General features: G+C 42.0%; 1 protein-coding gene across 2 annotated transcripts in view; it reads left to right on the plus strand.

The window, feature by feature from the left end:
* The first annotated feature begins 9,060 nt into the window (after positions 1-9,060).
* The window catches only part of LOC147438379 (ubiquitin-conjugating enzyme E2-23 kDa-like), an 85,983-nt gene continuing 72,008 nt past the window's right edge, over positions 9,061-23,035 (plus strand). Inside the window, exons 1-2 of one of the 2 annotated variants that reach the window (XM_086487681.1) lie at positions 9,061-9,255; positions 9,334-9,413. In XM_086487681.1, coding sequence (XP_086343807.1) covers positions 9,212-9,255; positions 9,334-9,413 — 124 coding nt within the window. In that variant the 5' untranslated portion in view covers positions 9,061-9,211. The remainder of the gene's footprint in view (positions 9,256-9,333; positions 9,414-23,035) is intronic. The other variant, XM_086487680.1, reaches the window with a different exon arrangement.

The raw sequence follows: 23,035 nt of genomic DNA on the forward strand, positions 1-23,035 counted from the left end.
TTCCGGGCTTCATTCCATGCGACACCACACAAGCAACATTTCCAAGACTACACCAAAGGCAATTTTGGGTATGTATACTTGGGAGATGATGAAGCTTGTGAGATTGTCGGCAAAGGTACAGTTTTTGTCAAAACTGCTAACGGAAATGAATGGAAGCCTAAAGATGTTAGGCATGTTCCTTCTCTTCGCAAAAATTTGATCTCTACAGGACAATTGGACGATGAAGGTCACAATATTGCATTCGAAAACAAACGGTGGAAGATCTCAAAGCGATCTTTGGTGGTTGCCAAGGTCTGTACACTTTACTTGTGTACTATTAGCACACAACCTTCAGCTTGTGCAACAACTACAGAAGTTGACAGTGCGGTGTGGCACTACCGACTTGTGTATATGAGTGCCAAAGGAATGCAAATCCTTCAAACAAAGAAGCTTCTACCAGGTTTGAAAGAAGTGGACTTAGAGTTCTGTGAAGATTGTTTTTATGGTAAACAAAAGAGGGTAAAATTTCAAAAATCAGGAAATGAAAGAAAAAATAAAAAACTTGAGTTGGTTCATTCTGATGTTTGGGGTCCTGCAAGTACACCATCACTTGGTGGCTCATTGTACTATGTAACATTCATAGACGATGCGACTAGAAAAAACATGGGTTTATGTCATGAAGAATAAATCCGATGTATTTTCCATATTTCAAAGGTGGAAAGCCTTTGTGGAGAATGAAACAGGTACCAAGGTTAAATGCCTCAGATCTGACAATGGAGGCAAATATTGCAGCCAAGCTTTTGAAAGATTTTGTGCTAGCAATGGCATTCAGAGGCAAAGGACAACCCCAAGGACACCTCAAAAAATGGTATTTCGGAAAGGATGAACAGGACAATCATGGAGCGAGCACAAAGCATGCGGCTACATGCAGGCCTACCGCTTGAGCTTTGGGCGGAAGCTATAAGTACATCTATGTACTTAATCAATCGTGGAGCGAGCACAAAGCATGCGGCTACAAAGCATGCGGCTACATGCAGGCCTACCGCTTAAGCTTTGGGCGGAAGCTATAAGTACGTCTGTGTACTTAATCAATCGGTCACCCTCAACGGCATTGGATGGGGGAGTTCCAGAAGAGGCATATTGGACAAGTAAACCGGTGAATTATGCATTTCTCAAAGTGTTTGGGTGTGAGGCTTTCATGCACATAGATAGAAGCCTAAGATCAAAGCTAGATGCAAAGTCCAAAAGTGTTTCTTCATTGGCTATGGAGAAGGTGACTTTGGGTATCGCCTATGGAATCCTGAAGATGGTAAAATCTTAAGGAGTAGGGATGTAATTTTTAACGAACAAAATATGTACAAAGATTACTTGGAAAGAAAACAAACAAAAGAAACAGGTGATGAGTACATGGAGCTTGAGGACGGTGAAGACTTAAGGACTGCAAACGGTGACAGTGTGCAACAACGTCAACCAAATGAGGAGCCTCAACCTATTCCCCGAAGATCTACAAGAGCAAGTAGACCTCCAGAAAGGTTTGTTCCTTCCTTCAACCATCTCTTGATCTCAGATTCTGGAGAGCCATAATCATATGAAGAAGCTATGCAACATGAATCCAAAGAAGAATGGACGAAGAGCATGCAAGTGGAGATGGACTCACTACTTCGCAACCAAACATGGGAGTTGGTTGAGTTGCCTAAAGGTAAGCGGGCACTTCAAAACAAATGGGTGTACAAGCTGAAGGAAGAAGAAGGTGGGAAGAAAAGGTATAAGTTTAGGCTTGTGGTAAAAGGGTTTTCTCAAAAGAAAGGTATTGACTTCAATGAAATATTTTCTCCTGTTGTAAAAATGAACTCAATTAGGCTTGTCTTAAGCCTTGGGGCTGCTCATGATCTAAATCTCGAGCAAATGGATGTAAATACGGCATTCCCTCACGGTGACTTAGAGGAGGAAATCTACATGCTTCAACCAAAGGGGTATGAAGTAAAAGGTAAGGAGAAAATGGTTGCAGATTAAAGAAGAGCTTTTATGGTTTAAAGCAAGCATCAAGACAATGGTACTTGAAGTTTGATCGATGGATGTTGGATCATGGATTCACAAGATGCAACTCGGACACTGCATCTACACGAAGAATTTGGGAGATGGGAAATTCATCATCCTAATGTTGTATGTTGATGACATGTTGATTGCAAGTGCTAACATGCAGGACATCAAAGACCTAAAAGAGGAGCTGTCTAAATCTTTTTGAATGAAAGATTTAGGTGCTGCAAAGAGGATACTTGGTATGAAAATATCAAGGGACATGACGAAGAAGACAATAAAGCTATCTCAAGAAGATTACATCAAGAAGGTATTAGAAAGGTTTGCAATGCAAAATGCAAAACCAGTTTCTACACCTTTGGCTGGTCACTTTAAACTAACGAAGGATATGTGTCCAAAGACACAAGAGGAGATAGCCTATATGTCTAAAGTTCCATATGCTGCAGCGGTAGGTTCTCTAATGTATGCTATGGTCTGGACAAGGCCAGACATTGCACATGCAGTGGGAGTTGTGAGTAGGTTCATGGACAACCCAGGTAAAGAGCATTGGCAAGCTGTGAAGTGGATACTTAGAGAGGTCTCACTTTCTACCACGGAAGCAGAGTATGTAGCAATGACGGAGGCAAGCAAAGAAACTATGTGGCTTCACAGATTCTTAGAAGAACTTGCATTCAAACAAGACAATTGTGTCTTGTACAGTGATAGCCAAAGTGCTATCCATCTTGCGAAGAACTCAGCCTTTCATTCAAGGACAAAGCACATTGAGGTGAGATATCACTTTATATGGACTCTTTTGGAAGACCGACAGCTAAAGCTAGGAAAGGTGCATACAAGTGAAAATCCTGCAAACATGTTTACAAAGGTGGTCAACAAGGAGAAGTTGAGCTTTTGCTCATCCTCAATCGTCATTCAAGGATAAGAAGCCAGGATGGAAAGCAGTCACAGGTTTGGTTTTGAGATCAGTCTCCAAGTGGGAAATTGTTAAGTATGGAGCTTGATTTACCTTGTAATCTTCTGTGGTAAAAGCACACATTTGTAAGGCCCCCATTATGAGGAGAAGCCATCGTGTGTGAAGGAAAATCACTCGTTGAAAACCAAAATTTTCACAGCCAAGAATCAGGGGCAACTTTAGGGGCCTCGGGGGCGCCCGAGACTTTTTTTCCCTCGTCGGAATATTCCTTTTCGCCAGAATATTATGGCCGGACGACGGCCGAAAAGTGATCGAAAAACAACCGTCGGTTGGCCGGTGGCCGGTAGTCAATGGCCGATGGCCGGTGGCCGAATTCAAAAGCGGACTTGTCTTCTCAAGGGCGGCCACACATGGGCGAATTGAAGGGTCCGATTTGGACTTATCTACACAAGGGCGGCTACACATGGCTGCCTCTCATGAGAGAGGGCAGCCCTTTTGGCCTATAAAAGGAGGCCATTTCTACACACATTTTATAGTGTGAAGTTGATGCAACAAGGTGAGTGTGAGGTGGTGAGAGTGAAGCAAGGCGGTCCATTAAGGGTATAATCCCTTTGTAAACTACTTCTTGTTTTGAAGTACTAAAGCCATTGAGTGGCTGCTTTCCCGTGGACATAGCCCACATTGGGTGAACCACGTATATCGTGTGTACTCTCTCTCTCTCTACTCTATAATCTCTTGTGTGTGAAATCTATCTGTTTCTATTAAGTAATCTACTCAAATATCTATTTAGCTACGTCTTATTTCCTAACAACTGTCACTGCCGTGAAGTATCTTTATAAGTATGGTTACAAGGGACATGATCGAGTCACTGTTGTCCTTCAAGATGGTGAAGGAGCTACTGATGAGATCAAGAGTTATCTCAATGCACATTATGTTTCTGCATCTGAGGCTATGTGGAGAATATTTGGCTTCGACATGCATAGTGAAAGGCCAGCTATTCAACGATTGCAAGTACACCTTCCATTGCAGAATATGGTTACATTTCAAGATGGTGATGATGTATCACATTTGCTAGATAATGAGCAAAATAGAAAAACTACCTTGACAGAATGGTTTATTGCAAGTCAAAATTATCTGAAGAAAATAGATTCATATATACTGACTTTCCAAATGGTTGGGTATGGAATAATGGGTATGGAATAAAAGTCGAAAGGCATGGTCTCTACGACAACAGGGTGTTTCTATTGGAAGAATGTATAATATTGTCCCTATTGCTGGTGAGGTTTATTACCTATGAATGCTTCTCAATATTTGCAAGGGATGTAAGTGTTTTGAAGACTTGCGTATGTATGATGGTCACATCTATGATACATACAAGGAGGCATGTATAACTAGAGGATTATTGCAAGATGATGAAGAATGGTCAATTTGCCTCCAAGAGGCATCTTTTTTTCAAAATGGAATGCAGTTGAGACAACTGTTTGCAATCATATTAGTCTTTTGTGAGCCACTTCATCCGGTTGCTCTTTGGGATAGGTTTTGTACTGAATTTTGTGAGGACTATGTTTATGCCCTAAGGATGCGTATTTCAGATGCAAGTGTGCGATTTGATGTGGCAAAAAATCAAGCTTCATATAGAATGCTTTTTGCAACAACATGGCAAGAGGCTTTGCGATTATATGTTGCCTGCAATAGACTCAACATTGGTATCCTTAAGTGAAAATGGTGCTATGGCTGAAGAAACAATGTTCAATGTTGATGAACAGTGTAGTATAGCAGATTGTATGGAAACTTCCTTAAATGAGGATCAGCGAGATGCGTATCACCAAGTGCTACAAGCTGTTGACACACATTCAGGGAAGGTATTTTTCCTATATGGTCCTGGTGGCTCATGAAAAACTTACTTATATAATGCACTTCTTTCACGAGTGCGAGGAATTTGTAGAGTTGCTCTTGCATGTGCATCCTCAGGTATTGCAGCTTTGCTTTTGAGTAATGGAAGAACTGCTCATTCTACGTTTAAGATACCTTTGGAGCTTCACTCTCAATCAACTTGCAATATAAAGGTAAATAGTCAACTTGCAGAACTTCTAAGGAATGCAGTTTTACTTATATGGGATGAAGCTCCCATGACACATCGCTATGTGTTTGAAGCAGTGGACAGAACTTTAAGAGATATTATGCAGCGAGATACTTTGTTTGGTGGAAAAGTCATTTTGCTTGGAGGTGACTTTCGACAAATACTACCTGTTGTACCAAAAGGTAGTCGTACAGACATTGTAAATGCTTCGTTGTGTCATTCTCAGATATGGAAATACACGAAGATACTGAGGCTTACCAAAAATATGCGTATAGTTGATTGCGGTTCAAATTCACTTCAACAAAGTTTTTCCCGTTGGGTGCTTGATATTGACAATGGGGTTATGGATGATGGAGGAGACTTAGACAGAGTCAAAATACCTTCTCACATGATGCTTCCAGGAAATAGTTTGGCAGATCTTCTAAGCTTTATATATGGAGATTTGTGTCATTTGCAAGATCATGCAACTTTTTTCAGAGATCGAGTAATACTTGCTCCACGGAATAAAGAGGTGGATTTAATTAATGACTATGCATTGCAAAGAATGCATGGAGATTGCAAAGAGTATCTGAGTGCAGATTCAATTTGTATGTCAGAGGAAAACACACATTTGTACACAATTGAATATCTGAATAGCCTTACTCTTGGTGGTGGTTCTCCACCTCATGCTTTAGTCTTGAAAGAAAATGCTCCTATCATGTTGCTGCGCAATTTGGATCCGAGACGTGGATTATGCAACGGAACTAGATTGATATGCAAGCAATTTCATCATAAGGTAATTGAGGCAGAGATAGTTATAGGATCAAATATTGGAGAGAGAGTTTTTCTTCCAAGGATTGACTTTATTATTGGAAGCCATCAGGGGCTTCCATTTCAAATGAAGCGTCGTCAATTTCCAATCAGGCTTGCTTTTGGGATGACTATCAACAAAGCACAAGGGCAAACACTTGGAATTGTTGGTCTATATCTTGAGTCATCGATCTTCTCTCATGGACAATTGTATGTTGCAATGTCACGTGTACGAAGTGTAGCTTCTATAAGGATTGTTGTCAATACTGAAAAAACTCAAGCGGAGTGTTACGACACTCCAAACATTGTATTCAAAGAAGTATTACAACTAGCGAGCTCATAACAATAAGTTCAAATTGACATTGTGGCTCTCACTCAAAGTCAGACACACTTGATGTTAAATTTTATCCATATCTCTTAGATCAAAGTATTTCCCATAGATGGACCCTCGACGCAGTGCTTCTTATGTAGTGGGTCACATCACTGAATTCATTCGAGGTATTTATCTTCTTTTTTAAATTAGTTTGTTAACTTGACCTATTATTTTCTTGAGAAGATTGGCTTATACATTGACTTAATCTGTTGAAGATCCACCGCAATGGAGGGGAAGAGTTCCTGCTGTGTTTTTGGTGATCTTATTTGATCAAACTCGTATTATATTGTAAGAGTTTTTATATATGGTATATTTGTAGTTTTAACCTTTTATTGCTCTACATAATTCATGGATGCCTTTGCAGATATCACTCCCATCGAGGTTTTATCATCGTAGGTGTTTATGAAATGCTATACTTAGGTAGAGATATGTCCATGGAAGTTCTTGGATGTTGCTTTTTCTTCGAACCACGAGCATCGCCAAATTCAAGTTAATATTTGGTTTGTGAGTGACGAGAGGCCAGTCAATGCACAACAGGTGGGGGTTGCTGGAGACCGCACTACACCATATCGATTGAGGATATTTACTCAAGTTGAAACACCACCCCGTATCTTGCAAAATGTATACAACATAGGTCCTTGGACTTATAGAATCCCTAATGTGGTCTCTCGAAGGCTACACTTTGAATAACTATTTTGTATTGTCTCTTTGTGAAGTTGTGAAATTTCAAAGTCTTTTGAATTGCTTTCATTCCTCTCTCTCTCTCTCTCTCTCTCTCTCACAAATCCTTCACTAAAACAAAAGAAAGAAGGACATGATTCTCTACGGCATGATCGTCAAAGTCTTCTTTATTCTATTTCATATTTGTTCCTCTTAAACTTCCAAATCTGTGCTGTTAGAGCAGATAAAGAATGGCACGACACATTATGCTTTCGTACACCCTCAATGATGTACCTACTTATATTAGAGGTATGTACATGTAAAATCTTATCTTTGTTACTTACTTTTACCATGAATGAGAACTTTTTGGCCTTTATTTGGTATGTTTACAGGTGTAACATTTTTTTTCTAGATCCTCCACTGTGGAGGGGTCCATCACATGCTGAGGATATTGTTCGTATTGTCGAGGATTTTGAGATCCTTCGGTGCGTATAGCTTGAACTTGAATCCATATGACGTTAAACGTGTTGTTACTTTTTATTTCTGAATGGTTGGTTGTTATTTTCGTTGCAGGCTTCAATATTATTGCAGACATTCTGTCTTGGCATTATATGAAGCACGATATTTTAGAAGTGTTGTAGGTTATTATCACATAGAGTTTGATATAAATGATATGCAAATCACTATACGAGAGTTAGGTATGCAATGCCCTCTCAATTACAACTTTTCATATGGTCCCTATGGAGTGAATGAATGGATGTTTAGAATCTATTCTTTGGGTGAATCACCTCGACGCCTCGGTCGCAGTGTTCGACGTGTCGGACCTTGGATCTTGAGAGTTTCAAGTAGAGTGTGTCGTAGGCTCAACTTCTCTAGATGATCGAACACTTTGATCCATTGTTTATGCATTCTAAGTACCATATTTTTTTAGTTACTATTGGCTTAATCAAGTGGATTTTTATCTACTACATAGGTTAATGTGTGTGTGTGTGTGTGTGTGTGTGTGAGAGAGAGAGAGAGAGAGAGAGAGAGAGAGAGAGAGAGAGAGATTTGCGAATTGCTAATGTAGGTTAACATTGGTCATGATGTATTGGCTATTCTCCCAATACATATAAGGATGATTATATATTTGAAAGTTAAGCAAGAGTACATTTGTCAAGGATATGGTACATGGTCTTGGTGGCATCATTGGGTGTATTCATATGCTGATGGGTGGTATGGAAATTGTGGACGGTTAAGCATTACACTATGCAAAGTGTCACAAATATTGAGCGAAATAAAATTGATGAGAGTCCTACAAGAACTACATATGGTTGATATTTATTATGTCAATGTTTGTGGTTGTGATATTCAGTTGCGAAAGATATATCACAATCACATCTTACATTTTGGATGAAGAGTTTAAAATTTTGAAACTAATTGTGAATTTTATCAATGCGGTATATTGGAGTGATCCTCATCCGTCCAATTATAGGGTAGAATATGAGTCGTTATAAACAAAAAATTTGAGGTTGTTGTAAAGACTTTGACCTAAAGAACCTCTTGACACTTTTTGGCATGACAATTAGTAATTGAAGTGTTCGTATCGCGCTTATACTTTTTTAAAGTGTTTAAGTGGCCATGTTGATCATCTCTCTCTCTCTCTCTCTCTCTCCTCATTTTAAGCTTTGAGTACTAATGTTGTCTTCTTTTCTTGCAGCCAATTAAATGGCCCACAAAATTGTGAATATTTTTTCAAGTGTAAAAAAATTTATTGTTGATGTCTTTGAAGAAAATTTGTTACCTGCTGAACGGGGATGGCAATGGGCATGTGTGCAAAAGGGGTTAAATTTACCAGGAGTAGTTTAAAGGGGCCAAAGACAGAAATCGTGTGTGTGTCATGGAGAAATGTAAAAAGATGCACACACACACAAACACATATAGAGTGAGGTGGTAAAAGCGAGCAAGGCCCGCTGATAGGCGGGGTGCGCGAGCTAGTGGTTTAAATGGCACAACTACAAATTAGTAAGGACATTCTTGTACAAATAACAAGAACGCACACAATAGAGTGAGATGGAGTCACAAAAAATATTACTTTTTTGAGGAATAGCGCAAATTTAGACGTGCTAATTCATTTGGCTTGACTTCAATTCAACACAAATGCAGCTAGGCTAACGAGGCACTCTAGTGGATCCAGACGTGAGGTGTCAAAGAGTCATTGGGACTCTCTCTCCAATTCGTGACAACAAAAGGAGATGATCGACATCAGGAGCTCATATGGAGTACTCATCGCGGTTTTTTATGCAAAAAATACCAGTCTGAAAAGTGCGCGAGCGACGCGAGCACCATCTTTGCAGACATATCCCTTTGAAGATACACGCGCGCGCGCGCATACATCCCTACAATGTCTTCACCAAGCAAGCGTCGTGAGATGGATGTTATGAAGCTGTATGGTTTTTCATGAAACATTTCTTCTCTTGCACATGCTTTGCCCTGTCCTCACGTTTCCTTGCTCTTCTTTTTTAGCATGATGAGTGATTACAAGGTGGAAATGGCAAGCGATGCAATCACTGAGTTTTTCGTGGAGTTTCGAGGCCCAAAAGACAGTATGTTTCACCTTGATTTTAAAATTTTTGTAGTAAAAGGTTGGCATTTTCATGAACAAAAGGTTAGGATAGCCGAATGCATTTTGCATGTGCGGATTAACTTGTTTCTGCATTATCACGAGAAAATTTACTTTTGCTATAATTTCTGCTGGATTTGTTTCTTCTTGATTAAAATTGTAACGGCTGATTTGCAATTATCTCGGCAGTAGTTTTTAGTGTTTTCCTCACGTGCTGTTATGGCAATACATTATTGAGGCATTACGAAGTGTCAGGAACAAGGTTTCCGATTGACTTGTATGCAAACTTGGTAACCCTTCAAACCATCGGAAGCAGATTGATAGAACGCGGTGATTTTGTTTTGCACTTAGCTAATTTTGAAGGAGGATTTTTTGTGTCTCTTGAACCTCCATTCCCCTAGAACAGAATAAGCTTCTTACTTGTATGCCAATTATCAGGAGAAAAGGAAGGGATTGGGAAAATAATTAACACGAAGACATGAGCAAGGGAGGAACTAGATGACAAAAAATCATAGCATAGTTACAGAACGTGTGATTGGGCAACATTTTCTTGAACTTATGGTGGATTCAAATCAGCCCGCCAGCAAGATCTCTGCTTTTAAACATACCTCCTCTCCCTTTGTTTAGAGGTTCTAGAGGCAATTCCTTTAGCTTAATTTTCTAGGAAGTTTACAACCGAGTGATAGCCTAGTGGTGAGGCGCTTGATTTATGATCCAATCGTCTCCGCTCAAACCGCATTTCAATGAATTTTCGAGGGGGAACTGTCACAAATTGATGACGTGGCATGACTGGAAGAGAAATGGCCGAGTGGGCAAGAGAGATTGAACCGACCAAGGTGAAAGAACTCATGAAGCAGTGGCCGTGGGGCCCAAAACCCGAAAGGACAAAAGTTTGGACTCTGGGAGAGATTTTGGAAATCATGCTGACGTGGTAGGCCATACGGATTTCCGCGTTCGGCGTTGCTGGTGCCACGTGGTAGGCTGTATGGATTTTCATAATTTACGCTGGCTTCCATTGGAGAGTCCTGGTTTTTGAGAACATATATGCTTTGTTTTAAAGCGAACTTATTCTTTTGGGGCTCTGCTTTTAGGCATCCCTTGTACTCTTTTATAAGAGCCCTTGGGCCTCACTTTGTAGAGCATCTGGACGTAGAGTCTGAGAGTAGAGTCGGGAGTTGTACCTTGATGTGCGCCTGTCTTTGGGGCCAGTGCTTCTGGGCGCGGAACTCCGTCGTGCCGTGTCGACTCTCTCTCTCTCTCTCTCTAAGTAAAGTCAGTGATTTTAAAGTTTCGGTTTGTGTTGCTATTGATTTCTCGCTTGGAGTGTCGAAGCTTGTAACAATGGTATCAAAGCTCAAAAAGATTCTTCTTCTAAGGAGGATCCGATCCCTTCTGCAGCACACGCAGAGCAAAATCTGACAGAGCGGTCAAAATTTTGTTTGCAAAAGAATCTTTGTGTCTCGACCTTGGACTTAGTAGCCACTCCCACCCTTAGTCCATCGCGCATTGGGCGCGCTCCCGTCTTCATCGCTCTGTCTTAAGGGGCATAAGCCATAAAGCACCCAAGAGCACACATGGGTTCTCGTGGAGAATCTATCAGAGATGACACCTCTCAATGGGAAGGCGAAGAAAAGTTGAAATCTGACGCGGGAACTGAAGAAAAGAATGAAGAATTGGGCAAATTTTTGGGCGGGGAAGTTTGCCAAAGCGGAGTACAAACGTCAACTGCAAGTTGACACGTGTGCGAAAAGATTGATGAAGTACTCCAGAGATCCGAGATTTCCGAAACAGTCGAAGAGTTACCGGATTGATGAGATTCACTCGAGATGGTGTGAGGCCATTGATTCTCCTCTCAGGTAGGGAAGAAAGCTGAAAGGACAAACGAGTACAGAAAAGTGGAAATTGTACTTGCAGAAAGAGCTCGACGGAGCTCTTGACAAGAAGATGAACCTGATAATGAAAGGGTTGAAGCACTCTCAGAAGAAGAGGAAATCAGTGGATTTCCTTGTTTATCTGGGTCGAAAGTCGAGTTTCAAGGTGGCAAGCAGATCAAAGTAGCGTGCTCGTTTCGAGGATGACTCATATTTTTATTCGTTTTCAGAGAGTTCCTACAGTTTGTCATCTTCTGCTTCCAGAGAGGATGAGAAAAGATGGAAGAAGCTGAGAAAAAGCAAGAAAAGTAGATTTGTGAAAAGTCTAGGAGGCGTGGAAGGCCATCTAGCAGTTTAGAGGGGGAGAGCTTGTCCTCTTTTGACAGTGAAGTGATGAGCAAGAAGACCAAGGAGTTTAAGGAAGGGGGTTAGGTTGTGAGGTTTGAGACGTTTTCAGGCTACCAAGACACCCCTCGAGCCCTTGAGTTTATACAGCAGTTTGACGCCGCCTTCTGTGGAGGTTGGTTCAAGGAACGCTCCAAGGTGCGAAGGGCGGCATCTTACTTGAAAGGAAATGCGCAGACATGGAAAGGAGACTTGCTCATTTTGCTATGGGTCCGGCAAAAAGGCTTCATGTGCTAGCCAAATGGAGGTGTTCCATGGTGGACTCTCTCTATCACCAACCTATCTAACCAAGCCTTAGCAAAATGATGTTATGTCATGGGGACAGGCACTAGGTGCCAACGGAAAAGAACAAACTGAACAACTTCTAGCACTTCAAATGACATTGAACTGAAAGAGATGCACGACACACAAGACGGGGAGTGGCGGAGTTCCACCTCGAGAGAGCACTGGCCCAAACCTTGGCACCCTTTCGGTATTTCTTTATATTTGTCACGTGACACATCCAACCCTTTGTGCATGATGAGTTGCATCAATCCATTGCATCGTCATTGTACCACTTTGTGCAATCAAAAAGTAGACCACTCTCGCCGACGAGAGTGGGGCCTTCGGAGGAGGGTTTACAATGTCTCTGGTGTCGTATTTCTCTTCTCTCTCTCTCTAAGTCTCATACACTTGCACGCACAGTGTCCATTCACTTTGTTTGTGATCATAACATTCTCTCATTAAGAACGGAAGGCTCTACCTTCCATAAGAACAAAAGGAACCTTGAGCACAGTTCGGAGCACTCATCTTGAGCAAAGCGCAAACATTCATTCCGCTGCACCTAACATTGGTATCAGAGCTTTGGCAGTGTTCTGTATCACTCAAGGAAAGAACCACAAGAACCACAAATTTTTTTTTTTTTTTTTTGGCTTGTTGACGTCGCACGAACCCAAGTTTGCTTGGGCGTGTCGATTCCTATTCGTGTTTTGTTGAAGAGTGACAGGAATCCCAAGAAACAAGGGCTTGTCTAGCCTCCCCTTGTGTCTCTTTTCACTCATTGAGAGCGGACCGTGCACTTAGCGGCCGGCCAATCGACGTGAGGTGGGAAAAAGCAACCTTGTTGTGAGCGCAAGGCCGCCAAGGGGTGCGCCCGCAGAAAGGAGTAGAACTCGGGTGAAGAGAAGATCCTTCTTGAACACGGTTTGCAAGCGAAAGAAAACCTCAAGAACCAAGACACCCAAGAACCCAAGTTCCTTGTGAACTTAAGAACCCAAGACCCTCAAGAACCCAAGTTCCTCGTGAACTTAAGAACCCAAGACCACAAGAACCCACAAGAACCCATGACTTCAGAATGATCATCACTCGAAGCGGAATGGATACTTCGCTTGGAGTTGATGGGCATGAGAGAGGCGAAGAAGAATTTTCCCCACCAGGAGGTTTTTTCGACCCTTCCCCATCTACGACAAGGATTACGCTAACTCCTATAGAGGAGTTGGACCAGGAAAGAAAAACAGAAATAGAGCGTGAACACAAAGAAAAGATGGCAACCATAGAGCGTCAATACACAGAAAGAGTAGCAGCCATACATCGCGAGAACAAAGCAATAAGGCAAGAGATGTTGCGACTCTTTTCTCGAATGCAGGCACAGATTCAACAGGATCGGGAAAAGGAGACTCTCTCAGTCTCTTCTTCTCCCAAGCATGACACACAGGATTTGCATGATTATGAGAAGCATGATGATTTGATTGACAATGATAAGCATGATGATTTGATTGACAATGATTTGCCTAATGATTTGGATGACAATGACAAGCATGATGATTTGCATGATCAAGATGTGATTTCTCACAAGCATGATGATTTGCATGAAGGATGATGTGTTAGTTGATGCTTTTTCTAGCGAAGCTAACCTTGTTGTAGATTCGATCAGTCACGAAGAATCGATCTTGGCTCTCGAGTGGAGGTCCAAAGAACCCCCACATGACGATTCGATCATTCAGGAAGTAGCGATCTTGGCTCTCGAGCCTAGGTCCAAAGAACCCTCACCGGAAGTATTATGTGTTCGCATGATTGATACGCACGCATTGTTCGAGTGTTTCATTCGTGATCGTTTCCTGTATTTTAGTCAACATCGTTATGTGATCCCTTTTCCTAGGCATGACAGATTGTATGTTGAGCACGTTTCTCTCATGGATGAGCACGAATGTATGCGGATTTTTCATGAAAAGCTGAAAAGTATGTATGTAAGGAAGTCACATTCCATGTCTCTTCCTTGGCATGACACAGTTTTCGAACGAGCACATGAAAGTATGAGCACCAAGCATGGGCATTTCCGTTGTGAATTGCCACAGTTGATTGCATTAGATCAGAAAGACAAGATTTGCTCTCATTGTTTGCGTGTATGTGGTGAACGGTTTGGCACTCCGTCTTTTTGTTCACCTACATTGCATGCACAGTCTACATTGCATGCACAGTCTTTGAGGAAGACACGATTTTTTCCACTCACTTTACATGGAACGAGTATGTTCATGGTTTTGTGTTGGAAATGGTTTCAGGAATTTTCAGCCATGGACATTCTTGAAGAAGAAAGAAGCACGACTCTAGACGAAGTTGAAGCATCGAAGGAGCCACAAAAGATTGTGTTGCTTTCGGCGCGGCCCAAAGAAGACGACTTTGCAGACCTTTATGAAGTTCAAGTACCGCATGACCCACACATCAGAGTGGGCCGGCGAAGAGTCCCTTCCAGGATTCCGAATGCTATTGGCGATCTCCCTCGACGCCATACAGTTTGATACCAGTACCTCACTTTGAAAAGGAGGGGATGTCACGTGACACATCCAACCCTATGTGTCCGTGGACAAGCTACAGCATGATCAGGGTTCAGTCAGTCCAGTCAGTTTAGATTAGAAGTGATCTGGCACTTTTGTGAGTCTATTCGTAGACCATGCATGCCCAGTCACTTAGCATAGATGCATATCCTCTGGTTGCACATAGCATGATCATTAGTGTTCCCTTCAGAATCCATCAGATTCAATCAGGGGAATTTTCCAGTGCATTTAGCCTATTTTTCCTATTTTTGGTATTTTCACTTATTATTTTTAAGTGACTTTCCAACAAAAGTAGGTAGGGCAATTTTGCTAAGTTAATATATAAGCAAACCCAAGTTAGCACTTTCTGGCAGAAGAGGCAGCAGGAGCTTCCCGCTCAACAGGCAGCTTCTCAGCAAGAACCCCCGCAGAACCCCTGGCGATTGCAGTTTTCCCTTCATCGCCATACAGTCTTCCCCCTTGGTGTTTTCAGCTCTATTGATCGCCATAGTGTCCTGAGAAACTTGGGGCGCACCCGTGTTATCATTCATTGCATTGACAGATGTAGTGGGTGCTGTGGGTTCTTTAGATTCATTTGATTCAAGCTTAGGACATATTCTTTTTATGTGACCCTTAATGTGACAATGAAAACAATGACCTTCCTTAGAATACGTGCTTTGTTCTTCCGACGTGATGTATCCTCCTACAATTCCTTGTGCTACCTTTTCATCTGGAGTAAGCTTAGGTTTAGCAATTGTGTTAGCCTTACCCTTAGATTCATTGGAAGAATTCTTTGTTGAGAGACTGTTGGAAGATTGGTTAGAAGAGTTATCATTCTTACCATTCTTACCGTTCGGAGGGTTCTGAGAAGTCTGCGAGGTACTTGTGGAAGTCTTGTTCTCCTTAGGCTTTCCCTTGTTGTGCTTCATGTCCTGTGCGAGAGCAATCGCTACCGCCTTGTTGAGATCGATTGGATCGAGTACCTCGACATCGTACTTGATATACTCGTCCAATCCAAAGAGAAAAACCTCTTTGCGCTCATCATCCCATTTTCGTAATTGAGTGCCTAACTGCAAAACACGATTAGAAAAAGACATGACTGGCATACCATTTTGCTTGAGATTGTGCCAATTCTCTTTCAATCGTGCGAGGTACTGAGGTGGCATAAACCGCGCCTTGAGCTTGTCTTGGAAATCAGCCCAATCAAAGGAAAGGGGTGTGAATCCGTCGGCTTCCTCTAGGTGCGCGGCTAGCTGTGCCTCTTGCCATGCGTGGTACCAATTGATGGCATCACCGGCAAGGTACATAGCTGTCGTCAAAACTTTGCTATTTCCTGTCTTCTTAGTTGTCGCAAAATAAGCATTAAATTGATGCAACCAAGAATCAATAACCGTAGCATCCATCTTACCGTCATACTTACTAAAAGTCAACTTCTCTGTGACTGGATGGTTGGAATCCGCATCGTGGCTTGCGCCACTTGAGGAACTTCCACGATCTTTGGGTGGTTTGATCTTCGAGACTAGCACGTGGGAAATAAATTCTTGAGTGCATAGCTCCCTTTGAGCTTCACGCTCGGCGTCCCTTTCTGGTTTTCGTTCATTTCGTTCATCGCGCTCCCGTTTGAAAGCAAGGCGATTGGTTTCTTGTTGTGCCAACGCAACGCGATTCGCCCTTAAAGTGACGCGAGTTGCTTCTTGTTGTGCCAGCATCATGTCCATCATTGACTTGACCATCATCTCCATAGGAGTTCGAACAACTCGTGGTGTAGATGGCGAAGGGGGAGGGTTGGTGGCACAAAATGGGAGCGTACACGAGCACTTGAAAATCTGTCGCTCTTGCGCAGGAAAAGCGACTTCCGTGCTTTGTAGTCTCGCGATCTCTTGCGGCAGAGTCTTCTCTTGCTGACGTTGGTACCCCCTTTGAGTGAGGGCATGTGGTGCTTTTATAGCTCCCTGTCCACGGCACGAATAGCTGCTCCCATAGAGATCGCGGCGGTTTTTTTTTTTTTTTTTTTCCGCGCTGTTCTACCCGAAATAGGGAGAGAGAATTCGCTGGCTGGTTTTGTTGCTTTATCTTCTAAGTGGCTGCCCACTTATTAAGTGGGCGGCCGGCATATTTTAAAATTGGTTTGAACCTGCCCAAAAACTCAATAAAACCTTATAAGTTAAAACCAATGCATTTCACAACACTGCCCAGGCATCCCTGGATGCAACCACATGCACAAATGCAATGCAAACATAGATCCCTCGCGGGAAAGCGTCTGCCTTCCCGCGATTGTTCCTGCTTTTCGTAAAAAGCTTCATTGAACCCATCTTTATTCTTGTGCTTGCGTTCTTACGCGTATTTTCTTACTTAGTTTGGATTTCCTCCTTAGCCTACGGGATACCCCCTTACTGATGCACCCGTCACCCATCATGTGACGCATCAGGGGCACTCGTAACCCGGCCCTTTCCACCGAACTTACGGAAACTCCTTCGCGATGTTTACCGTCACCCATCAAATGACACATCATAGTTTGTCCGTTCTTGATGGCAGTTCTTGTAGCTACAATCTTTTAACAGTTCTTAGTGCACATAATAAAATATCCTAAAAAAAGAGATTAATCATTAAAAATAAGAAAATAGTCCAATTAGCAACATCCCTCTGGCTTCTAAACAGTTGACCTCAACTGTAGTGCTTGGACATATACCTCCAGTATCTCGGGATAAGCTGCTAATTCCTCCTGCGTCATCCACTGAGCATCTAGATTCGAGTAGTTCTTAAACTTAACCAAATACTTCCGTGTTATCTTTTCGGATTTGAGAGGCCGCTCCTGATGACTTACTATCTGCTCCGGTTGGAGTATTTCTTCTGTTTCCTCAACCTCAGGAGGTTCCTCAGCACTAGGCTAGCTTGGAGGCGGTCCCACATACGGCCGGAGTAAACTGACATGGAAAGCATTATGGATCTTCCAATTAGGCGGTAGCTCTAATAAGAAAACGACATCATTCACTCGCTCAGTGATCTTAAACGGCCCATAATAACGGGTAGAAAGTTTTACCACTTTCCCCTTATGAGACTCTTGTTTCTTAAGTCTTGCCTTCTCAAATTTGAGTAAGACTAACTGTCCGACTGTTAAGTCTAGATTCCTTCTGTGCTTGTCTGCAGCTTTCTTATGCTTTTCTTGAGAGCGTAGAATAGCTCTCCTAACTTGCCCGTAGGCTGTGTCCAAATCTCGGACGAATTCATCTGCTGCAAAGATCTTATCCTTAGTTAAAAGGATGGGTGGAAGCAAAGGCTCACCATAGAGAATCTCAAAAGGTGCTTTCCCCGTCGATGAGTGTATGGTATTGTTATACGCATACTCGACAAGAGGCAAATATTTCTCCCAGTCAGATTGCCGGTCTGACACATAAGCTTTTAACATATCCAATACTGTGGAATTGGCTATCTCACTTTGCCCGTCCGTTTGAGGATGGTAGGCAGATGAGAAATTCAGCTTTGTACCAAGATTATCCATCAAGGCACGCCAAAAATTTCCTGTCATGCGAGGATCTCGATCGCTCACAATAGACTTAGGCATTCCATGATGCTTAAAGATCTGTGCTAGAAAGACCCTAGCCATATGATCTGCTTTTATCGTTTTCTTGACTGGTATAAAGTGTGCTTGCTTGCTAAACCGGTCCACAATGGTCCAGATCGCGTCATTTCCAGTCTGAGTTCTAGGGAGGTCCATGATGAAGTCCATGGCAATACTTTCCCAGGGTTCATTAGGCACAGGCAATGGTTGTAGCAACCCAGGCGTCTTATGCCGATCATACTTCACTTTTTGGCAAACCAAGCATTCCCTGACATACTTATCAATGTCTGCTTTAAGGCTAGGCCAAAAGAAATATCTTTCCATTGCTAAGGTCGTAGGGAGAATACCCAGATGACCCGCATAAGGCGAAGCGTGTGCTTCATCCATGATCTTCTTTCTTAATGGTTCCGCCACACATATGGCCTGATGGTGGTAGAGATAACCGTCCCGAATGCAATAGAGAAACTCATTCTCTCCACGATGTAGCTTTTCCCAAATGGTGGAGAAGTCTGGATCATTCGGATACAAATCCGGTAGTGCTTCTAATTCTTGGTGATACACCGAAGTGATAGCGTTCACCCTTGGCCGCCTAGACAATGCGTCTGCGACCACATTCTTACTCCCAGCCGTGTGAAGGATCTGGAAGTGAAACATAGACAAAAAGTTTGCCCATCTCATCTGCTTCTTAGATAGTTTCCTTTGCGTAAGAAAATACCGCAAACTCTGGTGATCAGTCTTGATCACAAAATCCGCTCCTAGAAGATAGTGCTTCCGGTTGGATAAGGCGTGAATCACAGCCGTGAGTTCCTTTTCGTAGATTGGTACATGCAACTCTGCATCCTTAAGCCGTCTGCTTTCGTAGGCCATTGCATGGCCTTCTTGGTTTAACACTGCTCCGATGCAATCGCCTGAAGCATCGCAGTGAACCTCAAATGGTTTTCTTAAGTCAGGCACTATCAAAATAGGCCCATGGCTTAGCAAGTACTTGAGCCGATCAAAAGCTCCTTGTTGTCTCGATCCCCATCTGAAAGGAATCTTCTTCTTTGTCAAGTCATGAAGTGGTCCTGCTACATGAGCAAATCCTCGGACAAACCTTCGATAATATGAACATAATCCCAGGAAACTACGTACATCATGTACCGTAGTGGGAATAGGCCAATCTTCTACCACTCGGATCTTGGCAGGATCCATACTCACTTGATTGTGAGAGACTATATGGCCGAGATAGTGTATCTCTGAGAGAAAGAACTCGCTCTTCTTTGCATTCACATGCAACTCATGCTTTCGCAATTCTTGAAACACTAAGTCCAAGTGCTTCCGATGTTCCTCTTCTGATTTAGAGAAGATGAGTATGTCGTCAAAGAATACTTCCGTAAAAGCTCGATACGAGCTGAAAATGCGGTCCATCATGCCATTGAACGTCGCAGGAGCATTGGTCAAGCCGAAAGGCATTACCAAAAATTCATATAATCCAAAGGTTGTGCGGAAAGCAGTCTTATGGACATCCTCAGGGGCGATCCGTACCTGATGATACCCACTCTTTAAGTCTATGCGACTAAAGACACTTGCACCTGCAACTTATCAAGTATATCATCAATCCGGGGAATCGGAAAGCGATTCTTGATCGTGATCTTGTTTAAAGACCGATAGTCTATGCACATTCGAAACGTGCCATCTTTCTTCTGCACTAGTAGAACTGGAGAGCAGTAGGGTGAAGCACTGGGCCGTACTAACCCTTTCTCTAGAAGCTCGTTGACTTGCTTTAGAATTTCCTCTTGCTGAGCAAGACTTACCCGATAAGAGGGTTGATTGGGAGGTGAGCTACCCGGTATGAGATCTATGCGGTGATCTTCCGGGCGTACCGGAGGGAGTTCATCAGGAAGTGTTTCTGTGAAACAATCCTTGTACTTTTCAATAAATTGAAGACGCTTAATTTCCAGACTAGAGAGAGAGTCCCTACTAGTTTTATCCTTTGCAAAAATCAAGTAAGCAGAAACACACTTCTTCATTTCTTTCTTAATGGAGATATGGCTTACAATTGGGAACTGCCAATCTCCTGCATCAGCTTGAATCTTTATTTTCTTACCCCCATGATCAAAAGTGAGGGTCTTTTCCACATAATCGGGAATAGGTGTCATGTGAAAGTGCCATGGCATACCCAAGATGATATCACATCCCTCGATGGGTGCCATAAAAAATGATTCGCGGTCCTTGTACTCGTCAATCCGAAGATTGAGCTGTCCTTGCACGGGAGTTGCATTGGTTGTCAACCCCTCGAATGCCGATCCGGATGTAAACGGTGTGCCAAGCTGAGCCGGTGTAAGGCACAAACGTTTTGCAGTATCTAGGGAGATGAAGTTATCCGTGGATCCTGGATCATAAAGAATCAGTACTCGCTGGTTGTTCAAAGACCCCCAGCCCTTCAGAAGTTGACGCTTTCCTTTCTCCGTTTCTGTGTTTCCTTGAACATCTGGAATTGAGTTCGAGCTTGGCGGTGCGGGTTCCTTCCTTGCTTTTTCTTGCCTCGCAGAAGCTTGTTCTTGCCGTTGCTGCTTTAGAGGGCAGTCCGGTTTCATATGTCCTTTCTCGCCACAGTAGAAGCATCTTCCTTCCTCTCTGAAAGTTTGGAGTTGAGTAGGAGAAAGATACTTAGTTCGCTTGCCAGTGCCCTCTGGCTTCTTAGAATGATCATCGTCTCTAGATGGAGGACGTTTTCTTCCTTGGCCCCCTTGGTCATCGTAGACCCCTCTTTGTCTTGCACGGTAAGTGCTATGCTCCATCTTTCTGGGTGTCCCAGTTGAGTGCAAATCCTCAGCAATGATTGCTGACTCCATCATCCTTTGAAGAGTATCATGCGGATACACCTTCATACTCTTTCGAAGCTGCGGTTGGAGACCCGCTTCGAACTTTCTTTTCTTTTCCTCGTCGGCAATCTTCATGAAGGGAGTGACCTTCAGAAGAACCGACCAATACTTGTCCACATAGGTCGTTACTCTTTCATGTTCCTTCTGTGCAAGCCAGTCCCATTCCTTCCGTATGTCCTGCTCGAAGTCAGGCGGAAGAAAAAAGTTCGTTCGTTTTTGTATCGTAGTAAGTTTATTTTTAATGTTTCTTCCTTTGGAATGTTCAAGATAATCAGTAGTAAATTCAATAGAAGTGGGGAGCTAAAAAGTCCACTTGTTGTTTCACTTAATAACACCTTATGTTGTTGTTTTGATCTTTAGCGCTTCTAGTATTTTTAATATAGCTTGACAAATGCTAGCCTTTATCATGGCTGAGTATGCCCATCACCTCCGGAGGGTGATAGAAACTCAGCTCGTTGGTTTTGTAGAGTACGTTCAAAGCATGAATGACCTCTATATAAACCTGCACCTACTCTTGGGCACTGACGACGTGAGTAGGGATGTCATAGCTGTTGTCCAAGCTATGCATGATAAAGGTGATAATCTTATTCTTCCTGTTTGGACAAGCAGCGAAGTTGAGATCACATATTGTCAAGTTTGGTTCTTTGCTCTTCGTAGGTTTGTAGTAGTATTGATTTTTCGATTTCGTATTTAGCTTACTTGAGGACTTAAGAATGTGTTTCGTTAGAAGTTGTGAGAAGTTTGATTTCTAGGATTAAGTTTTTAAGATGTCTTATCCTTTTTTTTTTTTTTTTGCTTAAAGTTGAGGACTTGTTTTAAGCCGTCAACTTATTTTACACATGCTTTTTTAAAAACATTTTTAAGTTAATAATGTTTTTGTTATATCTAGTTTTGTTTCGTAGCAAACAAAGTGATTTAGTTTGTTTGTTTTTGTTTTTCTTTTCTTTTCTTGTGTTCCTTGCTTTTATAGTTTTATGAGTGCTTTATTCCCTCTTATAATTCGTGAGTTCAGACTATTCTGAACTTATGAAGGTATATTTTTTAGTCATCTAGCGGACATGCAAATCTTTTTGATTTTCGTCCGAGTGGTGACCAGCTGTTGAGCTTCATGAAGATATATTGGGAGGGTGTGCATACCCCAACAGCTACCAATCTTATACTCATGTGTGTGTCGATGTGATTTTATGTGTGTATTACTTTTATTTCTTGGTTTAAATAAACCTTTTTTTATAAGTAATGGGTCTTTTTGTAATTTTGGTTGTTTCGTGATTTATTGTGTAGAGCTCCTTTTTGTCTTGATTTTGGTTTGTTTAAGTGTTATGTCTTTTATTTTTTAATTTGTTTTGATTTATCTATTTGTTGTTTTTTGCTTTTGATTGTGTGTGTGTGTGTTTTTGGTTGTTGTAGTGAGAAAGTTATAATTCTAACTTTGTAGTTTGTATGTTTTTAATAAATAATGTTTTTCTCTTAAAACTCTTAAAAAATAAAAATAACATCTTCATTTGGGTCCCTTGGATCAAGGGGTTCTTGTGTGGTTTCATGAAATATCTCTTGTGAGAGGAGAGGTTGAGTAGTGATTCTAGCAAGGGATCACGGGCACTCGATTGCACGCTATTGTCGATGATCTTTTGAGTGTAGCAAGCAGCCTTATTTAAGGACCTCACTGCTTGGCAGCAGCCTTGCTATACAAATGAGGGGTTGGCTAGCACCAATCTAGCCTTAGGATCTTTAGCCTTGAGGCGTGCGTTGATCTGAAACACTGACCTTACTACAAAAATGAATAACACTTTTACTTCTTCTTCAGCTTCAACCAGCAATGTTGATGACTCTCAGGTACGTCTTTTCGACCCTTATTTCTTTTCAGTAGCTAGAAGTAGTCATAATTTGTATCAAGAAAGATTTAAGTTTTTAGCTAAGTCTAATTTGAAGAATTTGCATGTTTTTGGTGATGGTCCTATTCGTTGGGCTTCTTTTAAGAATGTCTTAGTTAGGACTCATTACACAAGTTCTTCTATAAAAGCCCTCAATCGTTTGAGGCGTTTAAGAAAAAAACATCTTGCGGTAGATCGTCCTCTAAGTCCGGTTCATACCTCTCAAGTTATTTATGTTATTTATAA

This window comes from Adiantum capillus-veneris, chromosome 17 (genome assembly GCF_014529385.1).
Source record: "Adiantum capillus-veneris isolate H3 chromosome 17, ASM1452938v2, whole genome shotgun sequence".
Classification (NCBI taxonomy): Eukaryota; Viridiplantae; Streptophyta; class Polypodiopsida; order Polypodiales; family Pteridaceae; genus Adiantum; species Adiantum capillus-veneris.